This window comes from Centropristis striata, chromosome 15 (genome assembly GCF_030273125.1).
Source record: "Centropristis striata isolate RG_2023a ecotype Rhode Island chromosome 15, C.striata_1.0, whole genome shotgun sequence".
NCBI lineage: Eukaryota > Metazoa > Chordata > Actinopteri > Perciformes > Serranidae > Centropristis > Centropristis striata.
The window spans coordinates 33256131-33282230 of NC_081531.1; the positions used below are offsets into that span (position 1 = coordinate 33256131).

Below are 26100 nucleotides of genomic sequence, written 5' to 3' on the forward strand. Positions count from 1 at the left end.
ATGTCTCATTGAAAACAAAAGAAAACAACATTGGTAATAACTAGATCCTGTTAAAAACATTAAATTCTGCTCCTCAGCGACAAGTAGAGGTTGTAAAAATGCAAATAGTTCAATATTCTATAGCAAATTTTTTTAAATTCCAATATTCATCACACTTGTGGGCACTTGGAAAAGTGTTGTTTATTTAAATTTAAATTCCAATTTTGAAAAACAATAAAAAAAATTATCAGAGAAATCCAGCTTAGTTTTTTTTTTTAGTATTAATGCACAAAAAGATTAGGTAACATTTTAGGTAAAAAAAAAGAGCTTGTGGTTCAGATGGTTACATTGCAGCATGTTATTATAGCCTGGTAACTCTGCCATTCTGTTTGTTGGTCTGGATTCACCTCTTCCCTAAAAACCAGGCTGTAAAAACCTGCTTGTAGAGATAAGTTAAGTATTAAGTGGCCACAAGCGAGTCACGTCGCATTCCTAACCTCCCACACACATCGAGCACCTGCCACCTGCCAGACATGTTGCCCTGGCCACTTTGAAAAAAGACACGACAGCAGCCGGCCCAAACTGTGCTCCCAAAGACTCGCATTCTCCTCTAACTGGCACTTCCTGATTATGTTTCTACATCCGGCACAACATGAGTAGGAACACGGCACCAAGATCCGGCTACGGTGTCATCATGTGGGGATTAACACTGCAAATCCTTTATATCATTAACCTAAGTACTTCTGCGGCATTTAAGATGGATGCTGACAGAGGGTCTTTAAATAATTATGTTGAATTTTATCCAAATAAAGGCGAGTTGAAGGAGCCTGCACAGAAAGTTGGCGCAATAAATGAAACCCTTTCCCCTGCAGGCCGAGTCCAATAGACTTGAATCATTGTAGTAGAATAATTATCATCATTGTACATGAAATATATATATAAATATATATGTATAATATTGCTAGATGTATGTATTATCCATAAAATCATTCAAATGCAGAGCTGAATAGATGATTAGATTGACAGGAAATTACTCAGCAACTACTTAAAAAAAGACTAATTGGATATTGGGGAATGCTCCTATTTGCTCTCTTGCCAAGATTAAATGGACTGCACTTATATTTATTAGATAAAAGAGTATGCCATATCGTTTATACCAATATGTCTGTCATATTTCTGGAAGTATTAGGCCGTATTCAGAGGGGATCAGGGGATGCCGAATATAAATGCAGCTGCCTGCAGCGGAAGAGTTGAAACAGACTTTACTCTGGAGAAACGGTGAGACAGTGAGTGGATGATACACTAAACATCCCTGCCTCTCACTGCCATAAGAAGAAAAACAAATCTGGGACAGAAAGTTTAAGGAACTGGTGGTAAAAAACAAAACACAAGCATTTACCTACAACTGGGGAATTTAATAGCGTGTTCCCTGCAACAAGCTCAGAAGCCACAGTGCCTCCATGTCTTCAGCTGCTGTGAAATGAATGGGATCATAAAAATGCTCTGACGGAAAACAGAAAATGTAGAAATATAATGTGTACTTGGGGAGTTAAAGATAACAACATGACGTCACACAGAATGGGCAATTTAACCCTAACTAGATCCTTTTAAATACATTAAATTAAGCAACACTGTGAAGCCATGATTGATTCTGCTGAGACGAACAATCACATGACAAATATTCACTGAAAATCTGTTTACACAGAGCAGAGAGGAGAGGACAGGAGAGGTTATAAAAATGTAAATAGTTCAAATAAATCAAATGTGGGGACCCATTTTTTTTTCAATATTCATGACACTTGTGGGCACTTGGAAAAGTGTTGTATATATAAATTCAATTGTATTCCTATTTTTAAATAGTCATTAATCAGTTTTTCTTTCTCTTTTCTTTAATCATCGTTTTTTCCTTTTTTTGATTTATAGATAGATAGATAGATTACTTTATTCATCCCCGAAGGGAAATTCGGTTGTCACAGCAGTTCGGTATTCAAGTACAATAAAATACAATAGAATAAAATACTGAGGTAGCATAAATAAAAACAACAATAGAAAAAAAACACAGAATAGAACAAGAACAAGGACACTTGTTAAATGGTTAAGTTAAAAAGAAGAACATCAGTTGGTAGGATGGTTGGCAGATGATGGTAATAATTAAATTATGTATAATTATGTCATTATAACTGTATTTTTCTGCACAAAATACATTTTTTAGTTGTTCCCACTTTTAGCCATAATTGTGCTGATTCCACAGAGCTGCAGGCCACAGTGAGTAAAATGTAAAAAGAGCAAAAACATATCCTGAAAGGGCTTGAAGTTCAGAGGGTTAAATGACTCCCACAAACCTGCAAAGCCTATTGCTGCACCATCAGACACATACCATGAATGCATCCTTGGCTTCACTGGCTTTCTATAGGTTATGCAATGCTGATGTAAGACATCTGTCTTAACCCATAAGAACCCAGACCCACTTATCCTTAAAGGATGTGTTCTATAAGTGGACCACATAGAACACATTTCTGATGTTTAAAAAAAAAAAAATACTACCCCTAAATGTCAAATTTCTGTGATATGACATATACAATGGGCGTTTATGGTATTTATGTCTATGATATTTCTTATTTTAAAATAGAAAAAAAAACTAGACACATTTTCTGCTTACAGAGACACAAATGTGCCTTTTTATTTTGCATGTCCATAACATTTATCAAAATTGTGACTTTAATTTGTTCAGGAAGTATGGTCAGAACAAGTTAAATGCAACACAGGACACAACTATTAATGGATTAGAATTGTTAAATGGGTTTAAACTTAGCCTAGTAGCAAAAAATAAGCTTTTAAAATTAGCTACTTTTACATATTTCTGTTTCCAGTAACACAGTATATGTCTCTTAGGGATTTAATGAGTTTAGGTGAAGCATAAAGCTGAATATGGGAGATTCTAGAAGATTTAAAGTGTTTGATACACGGGTGTCACCATGGGTTCTTATGGGTTAAACTGTCCAGTTAAGGATGTAACACTCAAAGAGGATCTGTGGCATTATATACATATTGGTTGTTGCTCTGTGGATCATTGTGAAACTCGATATTCACTTCAGGATCTTTTCTGCTCGAATGACATTATATCATGCACAGTAGGTGTTTGATATTTGATATTTCAGTAGCAGTCAGAACAGGAAGCCTTGCTGTGGGTATTTGTATTCATCTGACTTTACCTCTGCACAATCTTCTCCCAATCTTATCAGGACAACTTTATAAAAGTCAGTGGGTCACTGTCTGTAGTTTTCAATAACACCCATTTGAAATGTCTGAGTCTGCTGTCCTCATCGATATTCTGCTCACTGCAGCAGAGAGCCACGTAAGCCAGGAGCCCTCCAATACTCATGTGGGACCATGTACACGCTGTTAGCTTACAAAACAGCTCATGCTGCTTCACTGATGTTTAGTGTCGTCACAGTCCGCCCTGAGGGGGGACCCCACCCTGACCCCTGAAGTGCGCTATTCAGAACAACAAGACGAGACTAAAAAATGCTTCTGGGGGTTGAATCCTGACATCACAGTTGGGAGGTGTTATATAACTGTAGTGAACAGCAGAAAATGGTAAAGCTAAAGCATCTTTTAGGTTTATAGAGACGAGAGTCAAGGTGTTAGTGGCAGTTCAGCTTCTGTCTTGAAGGTTTTTTTAGCTGGAATTGCCAGACAATTTCAAGCCCAGGGTGAAAGCAGAGTGGAAGACATGTCAAGTCTACCTCCAGTCTAATGACTCCCACCACCCCCTCCGTGCTCACTCTTCCTGTATCTCTGTAATCCAGGGATTTGGCCTAAGGCTTCATTGCAGCTGGTTACATGCAACAATGTCGAAAGAAGGGTGTCCACTTGCTGCATAAACATTTCCATGATGTCAGCAGTTCACTAGATTTACTTGTATACCTACAAACAAGTCAAATTAAAGCATGATAGTGATTGGGCTGCATGCATCCAAAGGTTAATGTGCAATAAAAAGGAGCCATGAGCATCATTTGCACACTGTCGTTCCATATAAACATGAAAACAGAGAGATTAGAGACACCTGAATTTGCTCGGCAGCATAAAAAGCACCACACACACTTTTTGACAGTAATCCATGATGCAGCTTGTTTCATGACTCAGTTGTTTATCCGGAGAAAATGTCTGTCTGCTAAAGTATTACTGCAGAGGACTCTGGATATAATCTTGCCTTGGCAGGCACGCTTGATATGGAGCTATTCAGATGTCTCTGGCTGGATTATTTCATGGAGGAGGCTCGAAAGACTGAACCAGTTGGCCTCTTGAGACCAGCAGATCATAAGACTGTGTGTGCATCTGCAGCTGACACATGATGTCAAGCCATCGTCACTGAGTGATAGAGGAGGACTGATAGAGGATACGAGTGTGCATCTGCAGGGAAGGAAGCTCCCTGTCCATTCAAGATCTGCAATTATAAAGAGCCTGGTGATTAGCTTGAGGCCACAGTCCACTTCTTCCCTTTCTGGCTGTGAGCTGCCAGTAGATGATTAATGCCCTGTGATTATGCTCAAGTAGATTTTTTTCTTAACGACAGGGAACGTTAAGCACTTAGCACTCATTTGCAATGACAGTGCAGGAAACGAATGCCAGTCAAGGCGCTGATGAAATTCAAATTCACCCGACAGTTTTACTTTAACAGCACCAAACTTTTGTTGAATTTCACAATCTTTCCATGGCAGGCATTAATCTTCCAGGTGGCTCTTTGACTTTTCAAATCGGAGACTCACATTATGCATCATCCAACATTGGAAGGCAGTTTAGCCTCCGGTGCCGTGGGCCAATATTTCTGGGGTTCCAGTGTAGCTGCTTGATATCTGGGTCAAGACTTCCTCTTCCCGTGTGCCGGTCATGTTTACAGTCTGATTAGCAGAAGAACAGAATTGCAGTTGAGAGAAGACAACTACAGCAGGATTGTTTCTTTGCATATTCAGAAAAACTCCTGTAGATGCAGTTTCTTCCCAAAATATTGAAGAAAAATGAAATGAGCCGGTGTGATCAATCAGAGCTTTTAGTTACGTGCAGCACGGAGAGAGTTCTCAGCAATCTCTCACGACAAAGTAAACTTTCTTCCTTATATACAACATTTCAGCCTTACATGATCAAAGAGAGGAGGAAGTTACAGGTGAAGTAGCGTCTTAATGAGATTAACATACAGGAACCAAACATTGAAAGTAGTGAGACACATAAACTTCAAAGAAACAATAGAAACGTAGATTGGGAACCAGTTCAGTTAATTGCCATGCAATACACATGTTAATCCCCTGCAGTTGGCCTGTCTGCCCATTTGTCTATGAGACATGATTTAATTAAATGTTGTGGAAATATTTATTGTAAAACTATTTTCCACACTCCACACAGACTGTTGCTAAAACCTGATTGGTCAACCCTACTTGGACAATGAAAAGACAAGAAACCAGAAGGCTTCCAATCTCCTAATCTTTTCCCATCTGTTTATAGAGATTATATTGCCTAGCACTTGAAAAAATTGTAAAGTGAATTGAGATCATAAATACTTCAGCTGAGTTCCAGTAAATGTTGGGAGTCGGAATTTCCCAGTTGAGACTTTCAATTTACAGCCTTAAAGTGTTCCTAACGACAAACATAAGACCAAAAATATCATGAATGACTGTAACAAAGTGATGTGTATTTACTGTATATACACAGTTGAACTCTCAGCACTGCAGCCTCCATGCATATATAAATGAAAAAGTGGAAGAAAAATGATGCGTTATTTCATTATACATTTTATTTTGTGGCACTTTTTCTAACGGGAAAACAAAAATGTTTAACTTCCAAGTTGTCTGGAATGCAGCATTAACACAGAAGTGCTTGCAGTCTTGTCCCATTATGTTACAGTTTTAATGTACTATATTTTAAGCTAAAGAATGTAATAATGTAACTGTTATAATTTCCAAAGAATGTATGTTAGATTCTGCCCCATTTTACTGTAAATTGGGGGTTGTGGGCAGTGAGGGAGTCTCACGCTTTATAGTGATAGCCAGTTTATGCGATTTACAGGCATGCAGAAATATTAATTTGCAATAGGCCAAATAATGCATGAGAAAGACTGTGTTTTTTGCCTTTAACTGCATTTTATCATCATATAGCAGACATCAATCAATCAATCAATCCCCTTTATTTGTATAGCACATTTAAACAACACAAACATCTCCAAAGTGCTGTACATAAAATCAACAATAAAACAAACAATTCCATATACCAATCAGCAATAAATAATAAGTGTATAAATCTAAAATGATGCCATAAATAAAACAATACAATCAAACAGATAAACATAGTAAAATAAAATAAAAGACGCAGTTAAAAGTAGTAAAATAAATAAAAGACACAGACATGTAAGTTAAGAGGAGACCTGTGGCTAAATCTGATGTTCTGCTGGCAGATCAGTCAAATGCTAAAGGCCTCATGTAAATAGCTTTTTTCTACACCATGAAAGTTGTCGCCTGAACCTGAGATATATGGTGCTGAAAAAAAAGCAAGATGAGGGTCAACAAAAGCCACAGGGGGAGTGTATTTCGGGTTGACCCACATGCTTTTCAGAGGCGTTCAGCCAGACGCACCCAAAGGGTCTGACTCTGACAAACTTGAAGTGACACCATGGATGTCCTGAGGAACGGTCTCTTTCCAGAAATACCTTGCACATACACACAGTGGTGGTTCACAAGGACAAATCAGAGGTTATGCTGCTGGCATTGCCCTCTCCATGACAAAATGAGCTCTGTAGTCACCGCCAGGAGGATACACAACACCACAGAGCACCAGATGGCTACCTACGAGGCCAGTGGATGAAAATGTTTGAGTTAACTCCCTTTTAACAAACACAAAACCATGAACTAGTTAGTTATTCAAAGCTTTGCCTAAAAGCCTCAAATTGATACATAATATTTAAATATTTTCTGACCGTAGTGCATTTCAGGCACACGATGAACATAAAAAAAGATAGTCTTTAAACAATTTAAATCAAAATACATGTTGTGATTATAAAAAGTGTGACTGAAGCAAGCTTTCTCTCAAGAATGCAAGCAATTTTCGACTGACGCATATTGGCAAGGCTGCGTTGCTGTGTGTCCTAAAGAAATTTGAAAAAGCTGAAAATCGAGGTGTTGACTTGAGGGCTTGCAAAATGTTGTAATATTGGAGCAGCATCTGGTGGTCTCGTGGTTGTGTGTACCACATAGGAGCAGCAGACATCTGCAGATGGTATACACACACACACACACTGCATATTAATGGGATGTATATGGATATAAGTATTTGCATTGGGATGCTGTGTAAACCATAAATAAAAACAGAATGCATCAAATTCAGAATGAGAAATCTTGTCTTTGTACTGTATGTAATGTAATATAGGTAATGCAAAAGATTTTGAAATCAGTGCATTCTGTTTTTATTATCACAGCGTCCCAACTTTTTCAGGATCAGGGTTGTATATTCTATGGTAGACAAACTATACTACTACAGTGCCTTTGGCTATTTAAATGAAAGCTTAAGGGAGCATATTTGTAAATTATGAGCATAATAAGGTTGTTGGTTGTGCATGGTATTATAGATGCATTAGATAAGTGCTGCTTTGCCAAAAGCATGCTGTCTGAGATATATTTGCAAACAGTCTAGCCTTCTGGGTTTTTTTCTGCAGAAAATATCTGTATGCATCTGATCAGTGCTGATAATACTCTTAATGACTATTAAAGACCTCAAGGAATGGTACTCCAAAATGCCAGCAGACATTCTCCATGTGAAAAAACCTTGAGCGCATTATTCTGATGATATGGTTAGAAATTGTGGACTAAACCTTTGTGGTCCCAGGGAACAGCTGGTTCTACTGCAAGGGAGACAAGTTACATCGGCCGATTAATTTGCTTTTTCCTGCTTCAAACTATTGTTATTACATTGGCTTTTAAAAATCCGCTATTGGCCGACGTTGTTGTCTACAACACTGTACTCCAGGGCTTTTCAATATAAAGTATAAATTCAATTGGGCTGGATTTTAAAACCAAGACATTTAGCTGGGCATTTGCAGTGGTCAGTAAGCAGCAAGCAATGACACCAATGAATGTAATGTAAAACAAGCAATTTTATTCATTGTTTCCCTTTTAAATTTGCTCACATCTGACACAGACACATCTAAAAGTGCATAAAACAATAAAAAGAAAAACAATAGGTTCATCTTGAAGTGCATTAAAACACTGTAAATAAATTTTTTTCACTTTTTACATAAAAAAAATAAACATTTGGTCACATCTGACCCAGGCACATCTGCACACGTTATTAAAGGTCGTTTCATGGGACTAGCTTACTACTATACGATCACAGTCTCCCAACTAAGCTCGGCTTTGTGTGTTGAATGCTGCAGTCACTTGCTGTACTACTGTAGGTATTTCTGAAGGCTTGCTAAATGTGTATTTTCTCTGTTTTTCTCTGTGTTTCTGGCTGGACCACAGCCTGCGCCACTTGGGGGTTTGCCATTTGAATCGGTCTGCTCCACACATTATCAGATTTATAATAAAGGCCACATGCAGAGAAAAATCATCTCAGAATGCATCGCTATTTTGCCTTCATTAGTGCAGAATGTGGGTGTCCCAAAAACCTCTGACATTTAGGAGAGGGACTCCAATTTGCTACATTGCAAAGATGCCAGAGGGGTTTTGACCGCAGTGACACAAACCTTTAGTAATGCACTATCTACGAGCCGCACACAATCAGAACCTTGTGATTAATGGGTTTTATCTAACTCCACTCAATCTGAAATACATCACATCATATTCGTTCTGCACTTTGGATGTAATGAACGGTTGGTTGGGTGACTGAGCCGTTTTAGAGGCTCCAGCCAAGCGAAGTAAACACAGCCGGTTGTAAGCTCTGGTCATGTGGCTGCAGTGTTGGTCCAGGGAGCCTACGTAAGCTTGCAGCATTGCACTTGGCTTCCTGCCCTTCTGGCTGGAACACTGACACACACATACGCACACGTCTGCACACACACACACACACACACGCCGCCACAAACTTTGTTATATCATCCTCCCACCTCTGCCCCGCCTCCACTGTTGTGTTTGATAGAGATTGGACTTGGACCTAGAGGAACATATGCCCTGACAATAGGGGATTTGTTTTCTCTCACTTGCATCTCCTGAGCCAGTTAACGCCGTCTATTGAAACAGATCCTCTGGCACAGTCACAGTGATAGTAGGCCACTGGTGAATCTTTTCTTACCACTGAGATACTAATTCCATTTGTTAGGGGTGTCGACCAAGTCCAACACTCATACAGTAAAAGCTGGCTTGCTGTAAGCATGACTAAGCATTGGCTGGTGCAGATAATGGATGCTGTTGCGAGGCTGATCCAAGTGGGGAATCCACAGCTTCTGCATTATTACAAAAAACCCTATTTATTTGAAATCCTTGCCATCCTTTGGTCAAACATATATTGTATTTGTTTTGGTTGCCAGTATCTTCAGGCGCTGTTCATCTGAGTGCACAAAACCTCAGAGCTGCCTGGAGTTAGACCACATTTGTGCTTTGCCATGCATGGTAATTACAATAGCCTCATGTTTGTTGGCACACATATTAACCCTCTGAACCCCAACAAGCAGTTACAGGTCGTTTTATGCTCACTGTGCCCTTGTATTTTACTGCAATATATAAAATAGTCCTGCAGCTCTATGGAATCAGCACAATCATGTCTAGAAGTGTAAACAACTGAGCATTGTTTTTTATGCAGGATAACACAGTTATAATGACATGAATCATAAAAAAATAAAAAATGCAAGTTGAATTTCTCTGATACAGTATTTATCTTGAATTGGAAGTAATTGGTATTATTATATACAACACTTACCCACAAGTGTCATGAACTATTTGCCATTTTGCAACCTCTACTTGCAACCTCTCATCTCTGTCCTCTCCTCTCAGCTCTGTGTAAACAGCCTGCAGTTGTGTCTGATTTTCAGTGAATATTTGTCACATGACCGTTCATCTCAGCAGAACAACATGAAAATGTATTTTGTGCAGAATAAGATAAATATCACAAGAAAATAAAAAAAAATAAAAAAAAGAGAAGTTGAATTTCTCTGATAAATGTTTTTGGATTTAAAGAGTCACGGCACTGGTTTCCCCTGTGTCAAAGAATATATTTTAAAATCCTGTTTCTTGTTTAAAAACCACTGAATGATCCCAGAAATATCTCAGAGTTACTTTATAACACATCTAGAGCCTCAGGTCACCTGAGTCAGGTTTACTCAGTGTTCTCAGGATCAGAACCAAGCAAGGTGAAGCTGATTTAGTTTCTCTGTTGCTCCTCACCCTGAATACCTGAGGTCATTTAAAGCAGGGCTGAAAACATTACTGTTTACTTCAGCTTTCTCCTTTCTCTGTTTTCTGATTACACTTTTACTGTCTTAGTAATTTAATTCTGCCTTTAATGTGTCTTCTAATACTTTTAATGTCTGTTGTATTTTTCGTGTATTTCCCTGCCTCTGTAACGCACTTTGACTGACCTTGTGTATAAATGGTGCTATACAAATATATTTGCTTGCCTTGATATATTGTCTGGTAGGAGGGGCTTAGGACAGACAGCAAGAGCTGCAGGAGGAGCTCTTTATTTTGAACGTCTGGCATTTTTTGTTGTTGTTTTCATAAAACTGCATACCTCGGCTGACACAGTGTCACCTTGTCATGGTGAAGCCTTTGGCATGAGAAAATAATCACACATTAATCATCTTGACTCTGTCACAAAACTTGCCAAATAGTGGGGCGGATTAGCTGAACAATCGTTCACTTTGTGATAAAAGCATGAAATTTGGTAGATGTGTTGGTGAATATGTTTCAAACAAATCTGGATATTGGGCCACCTCAAAAGCGCCCCCTAGTGGCCGTGGCAGGCATTTGTTATACGAATAAATCAATGATGAATAAAAACTGCCCTTTTAATAATACCAACTGGTGATGAATTGTATATTGTTGGAAAGCCTGATTAGTCACCTTTACAACGAGGTACAGCTTGTAAGGATCGTGCATTCATGGAATGAGCAACGGGGCTAAACGTGTGGGTAGCACCCCCCAAAAATGTGCATCCCCTGTGGGGCGGATTAGCTCAATAAATCACAAGAATTGTTTATTTTGTGATAGAAGCACACAATTTGGTGGATGTGTTGATGGATATGTTTCAAACAAATCTGCATATTAGGCCATCGCAAATCCGCCCCCTAGTGGCCATAGCAGTCATTTTCTTCGTTAAAATTACAAAATATAAAAAAGGAACATTTCTGTTCCTGCAAAGATTGTGAGGTTGGTGCTGCAGAGACTCGTAGAAACTGTTGTTTTTAAAGGTTTGTGTGATTAGCATGTGAATGAGAAGATCGTACGTTATAGCAGTTTAGTCACACCGAACAAAGATCAATGAACCTCCTTAATAGCAAACATGCTTAAAATTCATGAAATGCCCCACTTAATTTGCATTTTACTTAGAATGATGCAGCAACATTTTTTTTAAATAATTACCTCAAAATCCATAAGGAATGTGATGAACTGCGAGGCAGCTGCATTAAAGGCCAAATCACTGCAGTACAAAATCTTTTATGTCATCCCCAAGTGTCTCTCCTCTCTCTGTTATGTAATATTTAGGACGCTTGTTCTCTTCCTCTGTCTCGCCCAGAGCTCCATCCAGATCACTTTTGACAGCAGTCTCCAGCTAACTGCTGCCTCTACGATAGATAGCGTGACCTGCACTGACCAAACACCACACAGAATGGTAAGTCATATTTGTAGTCTATTATGGCTTTAATGTATTTACTTCTGAAGCAGTCACCCTGTATATTTTAACCCTCTGAACCCCAACAAGCTATTTCAGGGTGGGTTTTTTGTGCTCTTTTTACATTTTACTCACTGTGGCCTTGTATTTCACTGCAATTTATAAGTCCTGCAGCACAATCATGGCTAGAATTGGGAACAACTCAAATGTGCATCTTGTGCATAACAACAGTTATAATGATAATCTTAAAAAAGGGGGGAAAAAACACAAGCTGACTTTTCTTTTTTTTTTTTAAATTGGAATAAAATCTAATTTATATAAACAACACATTTCGGTAACGCTTTATAATAAGGTCCTTCTAATAACCATTAATTAACAAGTAATAAGGCATTTTTCTCGCTTTAGATCCGGTAGTTGCAAAAAGCATAGTTATCTTATAGTTAACTTATTATGGATGAGCAATAAAGTATATTTTAATATCAATAAGCAAACAAAATGAGATTAATAAAGGCATGGCAAAGACATAATGGGTGCGTCATGGGTGTTTGTAATGCCATTATTAACACTTATATAAGCTTATAAACACACAATAATGTTAATAAGCATCTTGTAAGGACTTACAAGGGCCTTATTACTTGTTAATTAATGGTTATTACAAGGACCTTAATATAAAGCGTTACCCACATTTCCAAGTGCCCACAAGTGTCATGAAGATTGGGAAAATAATTGGGTCTCCACATGCTATACACATTTAACTATTTGCATTTTTACAACCTCTACTTTCAACCTCTCCTGTCCTCTCCTCTCTGCTCTGTGTAAACAGATTTTCAGTGAATATTTGTCATGTGATCGTTCGTCAGACACGGGACGGAGAAATTTTAATTTTAAGCTTCGTTTTGGTTACTTTTACAGATGGAAACCTCCGTAACCTATGATCCGTTCAAAGAAAACATGTTTCATACGGTTCAGAGGGTTAATTTGGGAAATATACAACACATTTTTCTCAGTGTCAGTGTCAGATTTGTCTTTTGTCTTCTTGTTTTGCAGGTTTTACACTGTAAATGTTGGGTGGACACAGTGACATTTCCTGTGACGGTCACCCAGCAGTCACCCGCTGCCATTTCAATGGACACCTATCAGATCACTTTAGCACCTATGTCGACAAAGGTACAAAAGCGCACCACCTGGATTTTTTTTTCTCAATATGCACATTTGAGGGCAGGCCTCTAAAAAAACAAATCAGAATCTCAGAGCATCATTTGCATTGCTATTCAAATGTGAAGAGCTGACGTAATCCCCCTGCTATTTTCATAAAAAAGAATCTTAGTATATTTGACTACAATCAATAGCCTCTGTTTTATTTCACTAAGAATCATTTCCCTGTAAATCCGGTCTCTTCCTGTCTCTCTATTCTTTAAGAGGATAATCTAGCATTAAAATGAATTTTTCTTTTTGCAGCAGGGTAAAGTCTGCTCTGCATGTTCTCTTATTCCAAATGTTTTGAAGCCGGTGTTTTATAATGTAGATGCAGCCTTGTTTGTGCTCAATTATAAAAATCATGTACACTCAAAAAAATTATTAAACCAAAAATGTGGACTTAATGTAATTTAATTACATGTAAATTTTCCATGTAATTTTGTAACATACGTTGAATGTAAAAGGTCAAATTAAATGCAATGTTTTTCTTTCATTAAAAAGTAATATAGATTAATTAAATAGCGTTAATGCAAATTTCTACATAAACTTAGATTTACTTAAAATTTACGTATACTTTTACATAAACCTTATGAGTTCATTCAATATTACATATAAAGTTAAAGAGACTTATAAAGTCCATACGAAGTAAAGCTTATTAAGATCATAACTCATATAAAAAACCTTCCTTACTTACTACTAATAAGCAATAATTCTGAGGTAATAGAGGGAAAACTCTTAGTTAATGTCTTACTGGTTGTATAATAAGGCCATGCAGAATAAGGCATTAATAACTACTTAATAATGACTAATTAAGAGCCAATATGTTACTTATTTGCATGCTAATAAGAAACTAATTAATGTTGAATATGTGTTCCCTAAACAGTAATCTGTTGCCCCAATTTGGTGCTTAATGTTAATAAAGAAACTTTTTCATAACTGCTTGCGTATGAGATGCTTGAATAGACTCATAAGGTTTATGTAAAAGTATACATAAACTTTAAGTAAATTTACACATTAAGTTTATGTAATGTGCATTAACGTTATTTAATTTATCTATATTACTTTTAAATGAAAGGAAAACATTGCATTTAATTTGACCTTTTAAATTCAACGTATGTAACAAAATTACATGGAAAATTTACATGTAATTAAATTACATAAAGTTCACATTTTTGGCTTAATAATTTTTTTGAGTGTACTGTGGTTATTAAATAGTAATGAGAGAATGCTACATGACCTGCTGCCTGTCTCCATCAGGTGGTTGTGTATCTGGAGGAGGTGGAGGACGAGGGTCTGCTGATGTCCTGGACTCTTTCCAAGCATCCATCATTTAGTCTGACCGTGTCCCCGTGTAAGCTGCAGAGACAGGTGAGAACGTCTGACACTGATAATATGATATGCGAGCCTCGTCTTTGAACCTGCAGCTGAAAGGTTGCATACCTTCAAAACACATAATGAGATTGCATTCACGCTTTCTGTCAGATTCTCCTCATGAATCTCAGTCAGCATGTGAGTCACTTTCCAGCAAATTAAACTCACCATGAGTCATGAGGGGAAAAGCCGTCCCTGAATGTTGTTACATAAACGTGCGTGGCACTTTTATCTGCAACAAATAAAGTAAGGAAAACACAAATACTGAGCAGAAGAAATAACACAGCTCTCCAGATCACACACCGAGTCTGGAAACAAGAGTATAAAACTCAAAATATGATATTATATAGTAAATACCACATGCAGTTATTAAATACTGGAATTAATTAACCCATTAAAGCCAGGGAAGTGGATACGTCATTTTGTAGTATTTGTAGTTTTTTCCACCTATTTTTGGTCTCTTGGCCAATGAAATGCAACAGAATACATGTAGGAGTGTCGCAATGCAACACGTTGATTTAATAAAATAAAAACTTTATTAAAGGTTTGAAGCTCTCAAATATAGGCGTTTTAGGCCTAAATGGATTAAGAGGAGACACTAAAGGTGAGAAGGGTAAACAGGAAACATTAAAAAACATTCAAGCTTTTTGCATTGCAAGTCTTATTTTACATTTAAACTTGTAAATGAGGCATTATCTAATGCTAATTTTGGTGAATTTAGAAGAAATTCAAAGACTCAGAATAGACCAACTGCACTAAAATAAGCACCTAAATGTATATTTTGAATGTTTTTTCTTCCACTGGTATGAAAGAAGACATCAAAAATCTGACCAGTGCATGAAAACAAACTATGTTTTTGCCATGATGTTTCTTCCTCTGTGATATCATTAGAAATAAGATAATATCAGGCAGAGAAAATCATTAGAATTAGCTTATTGACCTTCCCTGCTACAGCAGTTTTTTTACATAAACGTGCGTGGCACTTTTATCTGCAACAAATAAAGTAAGGAAAACACAAATACTGAGCAGAAGAAATAACACAGCTCTCAAGATCACACACCGAGTCTGGAAACAAGAGTATAAAACTCAAAATATTATATTATATAGTTAATACCACATGCAGTTATTAAATACTGGAATTAATTAACCCATTAAAGCCGGGGAAGCGGATACGTCATTTTGTAGTATTTGTAGTTTTTTTCTACCTATTTTTGGTCTCTTGGCCAATGAAATGCAACAGAATACATGTAGGAGTGTCGCAATGCAACACGTTGATTTAATAAAAATAAAAAAAACTTTATTAAAGGTTTGAAGCTCTCAAATATAGGTTTTACAGGCATTTTTTCCAGGCGTTTTAGGCCTAAATGGGTTAAGAGGAGACACTAAAGGTGAAAAGGGTAAACAGGAAACATTAAATAACATTAAAGCTTTTTTGCATTGCAAGTCTTATTTTACATTTAAACTTGTAAATGAGGCAATTTAGAAGAAATTCAAAGACTCAAAATAGACCAGCTTCACTAAAATAAGCACCTAAATGTATATTTTGAATGTTCTTTCTTCTACTGGTATGAAAGAAGACATCAAAAATCTCACCAGTGCATTAAAACAAAGTATGTTTTTGCCATGATGTTTCCTCCTCTGTTATATCATTAGAAATAAGATAATATCAGGCAGAGAAAATCATTAGAATTAGCTTATTGACCTTCCCTGCTACAGCAGTTCGGTTTATCATCAGAGAGTAATCAGCTGCTTCATCTTGCAGGGCGCTGAGGGTGTGGCAGACGTGGACGTGATCAAGGGACTGATAGAGGACACTTTGTTCAGCACTCAGCCAGCCATGGTCCTCAACCTCAAGAAGTGTGTGTCCAGCCCTCTGGTGAGAAATATGCAGGGTTTTTTTTGCAGCAATAAGACAAACTAACAAGAATAAATATATATTGTGAAGACTGGATGATAGATCCTGTGCTCTGCGTGCTCCCAGGCCGCCATGGACCATCTATCAGTGGGATCCAACTCTGTACCCCAGAGTGTCTTGGTGAGACGGCTACTGCTCCGGCAGCTCAGGGCGACCTTAAGTAAAGGTCAGTTATTTTCCCTCAGCGTCAGATCATTTCCGCCAGGCTTCCTGAGGTCTCACTCTCTGGCTTTGTGCATGCAGGTCAGTGGTCTAGATCAGGGGAGCTGTGCTGTGTCCTGAGCCTGGACCAACCCTCCACAGAGAGGACCACCCGCTTCCTGTCTGTGCCCAGCAACCCCAACGCCCCGCTGGAATGGAGCGAAGAAATTACTCTGTAAGATGGCAGCCGTGATGTCAAAACAGCTGTTAAAGGGATAGTTCTGATTTTTAAAGGAAAGCTGTACGAGGTACTTAGCCAGAGTCAGTGTAGCTGGAAGCCTTGCTCCGTTTGGAGAAGAAGGCAGGAGGACGAAGATGATCATTTCACTGCTGGGGACAATATATATTTTAGCAACCTAAAAAAATCATATCAGTTTAGGTGTCAGACAGCCCTCTTCAACAGGTAACTGAAGATGTTACTTGTTCTCTTCAAGGCAACCAGACACTTATGAAAAAAACTGTAATTTTACATCGCAGAGCACAGAAGTTCCTGGTTAACTGCTTGCCTAGTTTGTTTGTGTTATTGTGTGACTTTGGTGTTTTAAAGGATTATTTCACAGGCATGAAAACCAACACTAGCAAACCAAAAGATGGTGTAATGGTGGATGGCAAAGCATATGCAAGAGCATAGCTTTAGCCACGTCAACTTAAACAGGGCAGCAATCTGGCAGCAAGGTAAAGCAGCAAAAATAATTTAGTTAGTCAATTTGAACATGAAACACATTGTTTTGTGCAGTCTAAGTTTACATGGAAAGAAATGAACCCCTCACATCAGCTATTCTCAGAGCCACCAGACTCCACTAACAAAAACTGTAATTTTAGCTTGCTACTGCTTTGATCACTTAGTTTTGTTTGTGCTATTGTGTGAATCTGAATCTGATCAAGCCACACCCACGCACAGAATGTAACTAAGTACATTAACTCAAGTACTTTTCAGGCCAAATTTTAACATAAAAATCATTTGATCAATATAAATCATAAAGAAATGTAATAAATTAAACCACATTACAGTATATTAAGTAGTTTAAATTCCTTGACATCATTAAAATGCTGCTTACATAAATGCATCAATAATCATAACCAAATAATATAATTGGAATGTATATGATAATATGAGTGGGTTTATTCTGCATGATGAGTACTTTTACTTTTGAGAATTTAATTACACTTTTTGAATGCAGTGGGTTTACCAGTGGAGTAATATTGCAGTGTGTTATTAGTAATTTTAGTTAGTTTTAGTTGTTTTAATAATTAATTTAGTAAAAAATATGACTTTGACTGTTGCTTATACAGTCAGAAATATGATATAATATCATTAGATTTACAGGAGCTGATTGAAGGAGTCACATTGTTTTAATTGCTTTCGCTTGAATTCAAACCCAGTTTTCTGTGTGTTTCAGGGAGCTGGGCCTCGAGACCAAAGAGCTGAGAGTTAAACTTCTGGAGCGCAACGGAAAAAGGGAACGTAAGACATTTCCCCATCGCAATTTAGTATTGGCTGCTGCTCAGAAACCTGATCAGCAGGAATGTTTAGACTGCTTAAGCAAAATCATCATTGGCTTAAATGCACTGTTGGCACGGTAGCCCTTATAAATGTCAGGAGATACTCCCATTAAGGCCTCAAAGCTAGACTGAGTACAAAGCTGTCACACTGTTTGTATAAATATGTTTCTTTTTGTTTCAAATCTGGATAGAGCTCCTGCCCGGCCACGGCTCCATCTCCTTGGACCTCCGGTGCAAAGTTCCCACCGGACAGCACACGCTGTCAATAAGCCCTGGCCACGGCTTGGCGCCAAACGCCACTGTCACGGCGGAGGTGAGCGACAAGATGCAGCACATTTGTGTGAAACTGTGGAAAGCCCTTTCAAAGCCATTCTCATGCTTTGAAGTGTACAGTTACATCACACGTGGTTTCATTCCAGCCTGTTTGATGTTAGGTAATAAAGATTCACCACAAAAGGAGAGGTTGTATAACAGCTGATACATGGTGCAGCGTCATGCCTGTGGTGGCTGTCTCAGGTCCCATCTGGCCTTTTCACCAGCCAACAGGTTGCCTTTTTCCCCTTCTTGCAATCTACATATTTCTTCAAAGGCAGCATTAAAGTCTGCTTCATCCTCTGCAGGCTAATATTTCATATTGGTACGCTCCCTCTTGTCCTGAACTTCTCCTACAACCTGTTATACCTACACTGATTAGTCATCCGAAATGTTCCCTGCAGGTCCTGATGTCAGCTTAAATAAAGTGCCCACCGCTTTAATAAAGCGGCCATCCCCACTATGCACTTTATTAAATGATTTCTTTTCACTCCTCAGCTGCTGTATGTGGAAACGGAGGAGCCCCGCGGCGGCCATAATACACTGCCTCTCCGTTCCTCGCTCACTCCCACCAAGAAAGTCGATGTGGACCGAACCATCATGCCAGATGGAACCATCGTCACCACTGTCACGACAGTCCAGTCTCGACTGAAACTAGATCGCAGTCCAGGTAAAGTATTACGTCATGGTGCGCCAGTAAGTGATAATGTACAGGGACTGGGTCACTAAACATGCTGTGAAAACAATCCTGACAGAGTGATAGTGTTGGTGTCTTGAATAGGGGTTGCAAAATTTTAACAGGAAATTAACAGGAACTTATTAGCCTGGGTATACCCAGACTGCCTTGCGCGCTCGAATTTAATTTCGAACCTCCATCCAGTCTGGAAACCAGGAAGGATTCTTAGCCCTGTTTTAGGGATCCAATCACAGAGCGGGGAGGGACGGCAAGACGATGACGCGTACTACTCGGCACTTGGAAGCTTGTAGTTTTCCGGATCCAACATGGCTGCTGCAGACGCGAAACTCTCTTTAGCTGTAGATGGTGTTTTAAATAGTTTAGAGCGAAAGTTGAAAGGCGAAAGGTCTCTCGGTGGCTCCGCTGAGATCACCGGCGTTATGGTAGCGGGGCTTTTAGCGGCTAATAGCTAATAACCGCTAGCGGCTAATAGCTAATAGCCGCTAGCGGCTAATAGCCCCACTACCGCAGACAGCGGAGCCGCCAAGAGGCCCGCAGCAGCTTGTTTGTTGCCCATAAAATCAGTGGATGTGTGTGGCTGAATGACATGAGGGGGAATAAAGCGTGAAAATAAATAATCTTGCAGAAAGCGAGAACTGGAGAAGCAAAGCAGCAAACAACACTCTCTCACAGACACACACACAACAAACATCCATTTCTGTTGCTCTACTACGTCATCTGGTATAACTGATCTGATTGGCTAAGAGCTACCTACAGACGCTTTGATAGACATTCTAAGCGTCCAATAAACGGCTCTGGAGGATCGTAAACCACACCTCCTCTACGGAGAAATCCATTGCTCGTTGCCAGACTAGACCTCATTCGAGAATAGTCTGGTGTTAGCTGTGAATAGTCTGTGAACTTATGGGAATTTGTGTGAATAATAGGGAACAAACAGGGAATTTACAAAATTGAAGATTGGCCCTTAACAGGGAACTTAAATATAGTTGGGGAAAATATATATGGTTGGATGAGTAATATTTAACTCAACATTCACATATTTGTTGTTCAATGAAGGAATCGATTGTTCAATATAATGAATAAAACTTGATACAGTTCTACTTACAAATAAATCTGTTGAAATGTCATGTTTTTATTTTATTTTGAATATTTCCAAAATCCACCAGCTTAACTTCCCACGGAAAGTTTCTGGAAATTTTCCACTCCTTTGCAAGCCTGGTCTTGAATCACAAGTAGTTCACAATAGCCCTTTATATACTGCGTTGCCGCAAAGTTCCTTAGGACACTCTTACTGATTGAAATGGGAGGAGACGGTAGCGTTGTGTAGGTGACAGCAGGGGGGATGAATTTGAAACAAAGATGGCGGACGAACTGCCGCCGTGATGTTTCTTGCCGTAGAGATTCTAAAGACTAAAGCAAAGTTGTTCTGCATTTTGCAGAACATGATTCGATTACTGCAGGACTCAAGTGAGAGGCGTGTTTCTGATGATCCACTTCCTTTCTTATTACCAGTGTTGGTTGCACAAATAACGTATGTCACGTATTTTCCGTCACACCAAAGACACCTCTGTTCCTGCCAAGGTTATTATAGTTAACGAAAACTAACGAAATAACAAAAACTAGAATTGAAAAAACATTTTCGTTAACTGAAATAAAAATAAAAACGAGTTTTTAAAAAAACGATAACTAACTGGAACTGTATTTTGTGGTTACAAAACTAACTAAAACTAACTGAAATTATAGTGAAAATGTCCTTAGTTTTCGTCTTTGTCAACTTTTTTCATACGTAAACCTTTTGGTTGATATTAAATCTATTTGGATCAGACAAAGGAAACAAAGGAAACATTTATTGTGACCTTATTGAATCTGACACCCAAAGAATACCCCATTACAAAAAAACTAAAACTAACACTTAAACGAATAAAAACTGAACTAAAACTAAGCATTTTCCAAAAAATAAAAACTAATTAAAACGAATGAACTCACTCTGAAAACTAACTAAAACTAACTGAATTTGAAAACAAAAATTGACAACGAAATTAAAACTAAAACTAATGAAAAATCCAAAACTATTATAACCTTGGTTCCTACCTCCTAAAGCGGAACAGAGCCAGGATCGATTGGTCCCCCAATTATACCTCTGGCACGTTCAGACTGAAGGCGAAACATCACAGGCATAAATATCGCGGCCTGAAGTGTCAGTCTGAAAGAGGCTAATAATGACCCGCTGGCTGAACATTATCCTGCTCATCACATCGCTGCTTATAAAATAAATTACCAATATCAAAGACTTGCAGAGATTTTCCTACCACATACTGTATGTGCCCATTCTAAACATTGAATGAAGACAGTCCCACCCAACTCTGACTTTTTTAATGAATTTTCAATAGTCTTTACAATTGAAAAGAAACAATGGCTTCATGAAGAGGCAACAATCAATCATCTTGAACGTTTGCATGCCATAAGCACTTGATTAGTGATCAATAAGACTGCAATGAATTGTCCGGATGCCACGCCCCGACACGTGGTGGCCTGTAGTTTCAGCTCCATTGCCTGTACTAAAGCAAAGCAAAGAAGCAGAATTAGCACTGGATTTATACTGTGAAAGGCAAATTCTTCTGAAAAGCCCAAGGCAGCTTCTAAGACTGGATATGCATAGAATAAATCTGCATAATGTTTATAATGTTGTTGAAATATTGTTTTATATTTTTATTGTTGTATTTTGTTGATTTAAAAATGATATTATTGCTTCAGATTAAAAAATAGTCCAGTATATTCTACGGTTGGAACCACTTCTATAACTAATTTTGATTATATGCATACAAATACTCAACTCAGACCTGAAAACAAACTCACTGGTCCGACAGACCTAATCATGGACATCCACACCTAACACAATGCTCTGCACTTTATATATTTACAATGTACATTATTGTTTTAATGCATACAATGGCACTATGTTGATGGAACAGTGAATGAATGACATGAATATACTAAGTGCTGAGATGATGAGAATGTATATTTTCTATTTACTATTTACTGAGATGAGATGATAAGAATGTATCTTGTTATTTACTATTGATTATGCTTTTTTTATGAGTCCAGTACGTGAGTGCATTGAATTTCGTTGTATTTCTGTGCAATGACAAATTAAAACTAATCTAATCTAATCTAATCTAACAAAAGACAGAGGTTTTCTGCTCAAAGTCTGTTAATATTTTTATTTTAGATTGACCAGTCTTTATATTGCCATGGCCCATGTCCATTTAGTGTTAACGTAAAGTCTGTCTTCTTTAATTCTATCTTTTTCTTCGTCATCCAGCTGTTTGTGTCTTTATCATATCAAGTAAATGCTTCTGTATAAGTATAGCTTTTTCTGTGCTGTTTTCTTGTTCTTTTTATTTTCCTTACTGGGGACAATTCAGCCATTAAACAGGGATTGAAAAGTTTACTTCTCTCCAAATGAGAAAAATCTTCCATGGTGTTTTCTGAAGCTAAATTTAACTGTCTTCTTTCTGATATGACATCAAAATTGTGATATGGCCTACGAACAGATCACAATGAAATATTCAACAAAGCATTGTAACAACAACCAATAAAAGAATGTTGTGATAAAATTAACAATGACATAAAATTGTTATGATCTGCCTTTCAGGTGATTCCCCTTTGCGTTCGCCATCCAAAGTGGAGGTGACTGAGAAGAAACCCACCATCCTGTCTGACAGCAGAAGCAGCACCAGCCCCAACCTCAGCAGTGAGTCCTTTCCCTGAGAGGCCAGACGATGTTTTACATAACAAATACAAAGTAGGATCGGCAGCAAGCTGCAGTGTAACACGAGATGAGAGGAATGCACTTTTCAGTACACATCATGCTCTCTGTGCAGGTACTCCTGCTGAGAAACCTGAGCAGCGTTTATATTCAGAAACTACCTGCTCATACAAAGCAAAGAGCAAAAAAGTCTGATAATGTTTGTCGGATTTAACTATATAAATAATTTATTTTAGGCATGAAAATAAAGTTTTAACATGTTTTTAAACCTTTCATTTTCCAATGTGTGCGTACTGTAACATAAATCACTTTAATGTTGTGAACCTTTAAAGGAACACTCCACCGTTTTTTCATATTAAAACATGTTATTCGGTCAAGTAAGACGAGTTGATACAGACCTCTTGCGTCTCAATGCGTGCACTCAATCGCCCTGGCGCGCGGAGCTACTTGGCTAGCACTTAGCTTAGCCCAGTTCATTCATTAGGATCCAAACAGATGGACAGTTAGAAGCGACCAAACTCCTCCACGTTTTCCCTATTTATATGGCGGAATAGCACTTGGGAGCACTTCGACTCGGCGCAGTAATATCATCACTCCTGAGGGGAGAAGATTTTTCAGGAGTGATGATATTACTGCGCCGAGTCGAAGTGCTCCCAAGTGCTATTCCGCCATACATTATAGTTATCCTTTTTATCCGCTTCGAAAAGCGCCACGTTTTATTTTGTGTCGCCATACTTGGTCGTTTAACTACTCGTGTAGCTGTATTTAAATAGGGAAAACGTGGAGGAGTTTGGTCGCTTCTAACTGTCCATCTGTTTGGATCCTAATGAATGAACTGGGCTAAGCTAAGTGCTAGCCAAGTAGCTCCGCGCGCCAGGGCGATTGAGTGCACGCATTGAGACGCAAGAGGTCTGTATCAACTCGTCTTACTTGACCGAATAACATGTTTTAATATGAAAAAACGGTGGAGTGTTCCTTTAAATTTCGCAGTTTACTAGCAGAGTGTTGATTTCCATACTGGGTGTTTTTGTTGCTCAGAGAGCAGCCGCCTGTCTAATGGCCTGGATCCTGTTGCAGAGACGGCCATTCGGCAGCTGACGGAGTCCGCCTCCAAAGTAGCACGCAAGACGCCAACAAAGAGGAGCACGCTGATCATCTCGGGCGTGTCAAAGGTCAGAGAATGGAAACTGTGTCAAATGTAGTGGCTTAGTGAATCTATGCTGTCACTGGTCAAACAACACAGAGGTAACGCGTCATTCATCTCTATTGTTTAAGATATAGGCTACAGGCCTGCCTTTTGCCTGACTTCCAGTTTTTATCTAATAATTAATTAATTTTTATTCTTTCACTCTGTTATGGCTGCCGTCCTAGTCTTCACAATGCCCATGTTCTGATTGTTGGGACTCTTTTTAATTTATTTATTTTTTTTATGCCAGAGGTCCAGAATGTTGGTGTCATGTTCTTAAGGATTTACACAGAGTCGTTTGAGTTTTTTTTTTTTTTTTTGTCTTTTTTCTTTTTTTAAATTATTTGGTTATGTATATTTGTTTTCCTTTGATGTTCTGTCTGCCTGTCTGAAACGTGAGTGTTTAAGTGGATGTGTCTGTGGGGATGCCACCTGGATGGGGGGTTTCCACAACTTTTGTAAAAAATGCTTAACCAATGATGTCAATGTTTTCAATATGAAAAAATCATAAATAAAGTTGTAAAAAAAAAAAAAGATATAGGCTACAGGATATTGTAATTTTGTGCATGTCAGTTTCCTGCACAGCTAATTTTTTTACGAATACTGCCATTAAAAAAAACAGACACTACTTTTAAAGGATCTAAAATACAATGACATGGAGTCGGCTAAATTTAGTCCACAGTCACAGCCCCCCATCGGTCCACATAATGGGAGAATAAGAGTCCTCTGACCTGATTTTTGCCTGAAAGCCTGTAGAAATGTATTCAGTGCAAGAGGCTACACTAGAAACTTAAAACTCACTGGAGTGTGTCTTGATGTTTAACGTATAAAAATGTTGTAATGTTGTGTTCATCTTATGCAGTATAATTTTGCACTTCCATTAAGCAGCTACATGCCTGCATTACTCTTATAACCTCTAAGTGAATTGTGCTGACATTTTTTAAAGGACATCATTTGATTTGATATATCCAACACTCAGCAGGTTCCACTCTCGGAAGATGACTGTGCGTTATCGAGCGGCTACGCTGCAGCCATGGACGCAGCCATGCATGGCAATCACTACGGGGCGGGGCACCACCAGGACCCAGATGAGACCACGCCCTCCGATGTGTCAGAGCGTCCCTCTGTGGACGATGTGGAATCAGATACTGGTTCTACTGGGGCCTTGGAGACACGCAGCCTCAAGGACCATAAAGGTAACACAGTTTGGTGCTTGGTCTGTGCACCAAAAACACCAAGCCCCCAGGAAGAGCGCTGGGGTTTGATGCCAATTTGACATACTTGCCAATTGGGGAATTACAATTTTAGCCATGGGGCCCAAAAAAAGATACATTCCCCCTTAAACTACAATGGGAAAAAGACATCTGAATATCAGACATTTTGGAATGCCACAACCCCCATGAAATCGCTCGCTTTACTATCAGAATTTGATCAATCTGGTCCTGTAACATATGGAAAGTCTCGAAGAGCTGCATGATTAAATCTATTATTCTCATTCAAGTTAACAAAGCCTCTGTTTACATTTGGTTTTAAACCGCAAATGGTCAAACACAACGGTTTGCTAGTCACAAATTTGCTTGTCCCACTAATGTAATAAATTGCAGTAGGCCATACATGTAAATAAGTTTAACCAACATCTTCTTAGCTAGCCTGAGAACCACAGTTTAAAATAGAGTGACTTGAATTCTTGTTGTTGTTGTTATCTGACATAACAAATGTGCATGGAACAATCTGAGCTAGCAGAAGTGACGTAGGTAGTAATGAAATCTGATCACAAGTGGTCAGCTAGACACCTGGAGACGGATGACACACACAGGTGTAAGAGTAGTCTGCCCGGCTGGTGGAAGACTCTAGCGCACAATGCTGTATCAATGTCTATATACATCCATGGTTTCCACTAATATTGTTTAGTTCAAAACAATATGCAGCTATTGATTACATGTTGCCTCTTCTCTTGTTATTAAATCATTAAGGAAAGAGGTTTTCATTTTCATACCTTACTCCTATTGTGTTAAACAGTTTATTTAACATGCAAATAAATATTTTACAGCCTTACATAACTTTAATTGAGCAATGAGTCACCCACAGGCCATGTAACATGAAAGACTCTACTGCCCTCTGGAGGCCATGCTGCTGCAAACACCCAACCAGACCCCAGTGGG

General features: G+C 38.5%; 1 protein-coding gene across 2 annotated transcripts in view; it reads left to right on the plus strand.

Moving 5' to 3' along the window:
• Positions 1–26100, plus strand: part of c2cd2l (c2cd2 like) — a 33058-nt gene that overhangs the window by 5595 nt on the left and 1363 nt on the right. Inside the window, exons 3-14 of one of the 2 annotated variants that reach the window (XM_059352066.1) lie at positions 11692–11787; positions 12835–12954; positions 14242–14352; positions 16118–16231; positions 16337–16436; positions 16514–16646; positions 17872–17936; positions 18166–18287; positions 18785–18956; positions 22639–22737; positions 23791–23924; positions 24918–25134. In XM_059352066.1, the coding sequence (XP_059208049.1) occupies positions 11692–11787; positions 12835–12954; positions 14242–14352; positions 16118–16231; positions 16337–16436; positions 16514–16646; positions 17872–17936; positions 18166–18287; positions 18785–18956; positions 22639–22737; positions 23791–23924; positions 24918–25134 (1483 nt within the window). The remainder of the gene's footprint in view (positions 1–11691; positions 11788–12834; positions 12955–14241; positions 14353–16117; positions 16232–16336; positions 16437–16513; positions 16647–17871; positions 17937–18165; positions 18288–18784; positions 18957–22638; positions 22738–23790; positions 23925–24917; positions 25135–26100) is intronic. The other variant, XM_059352067.1, reaches the window with a different exon arrangement.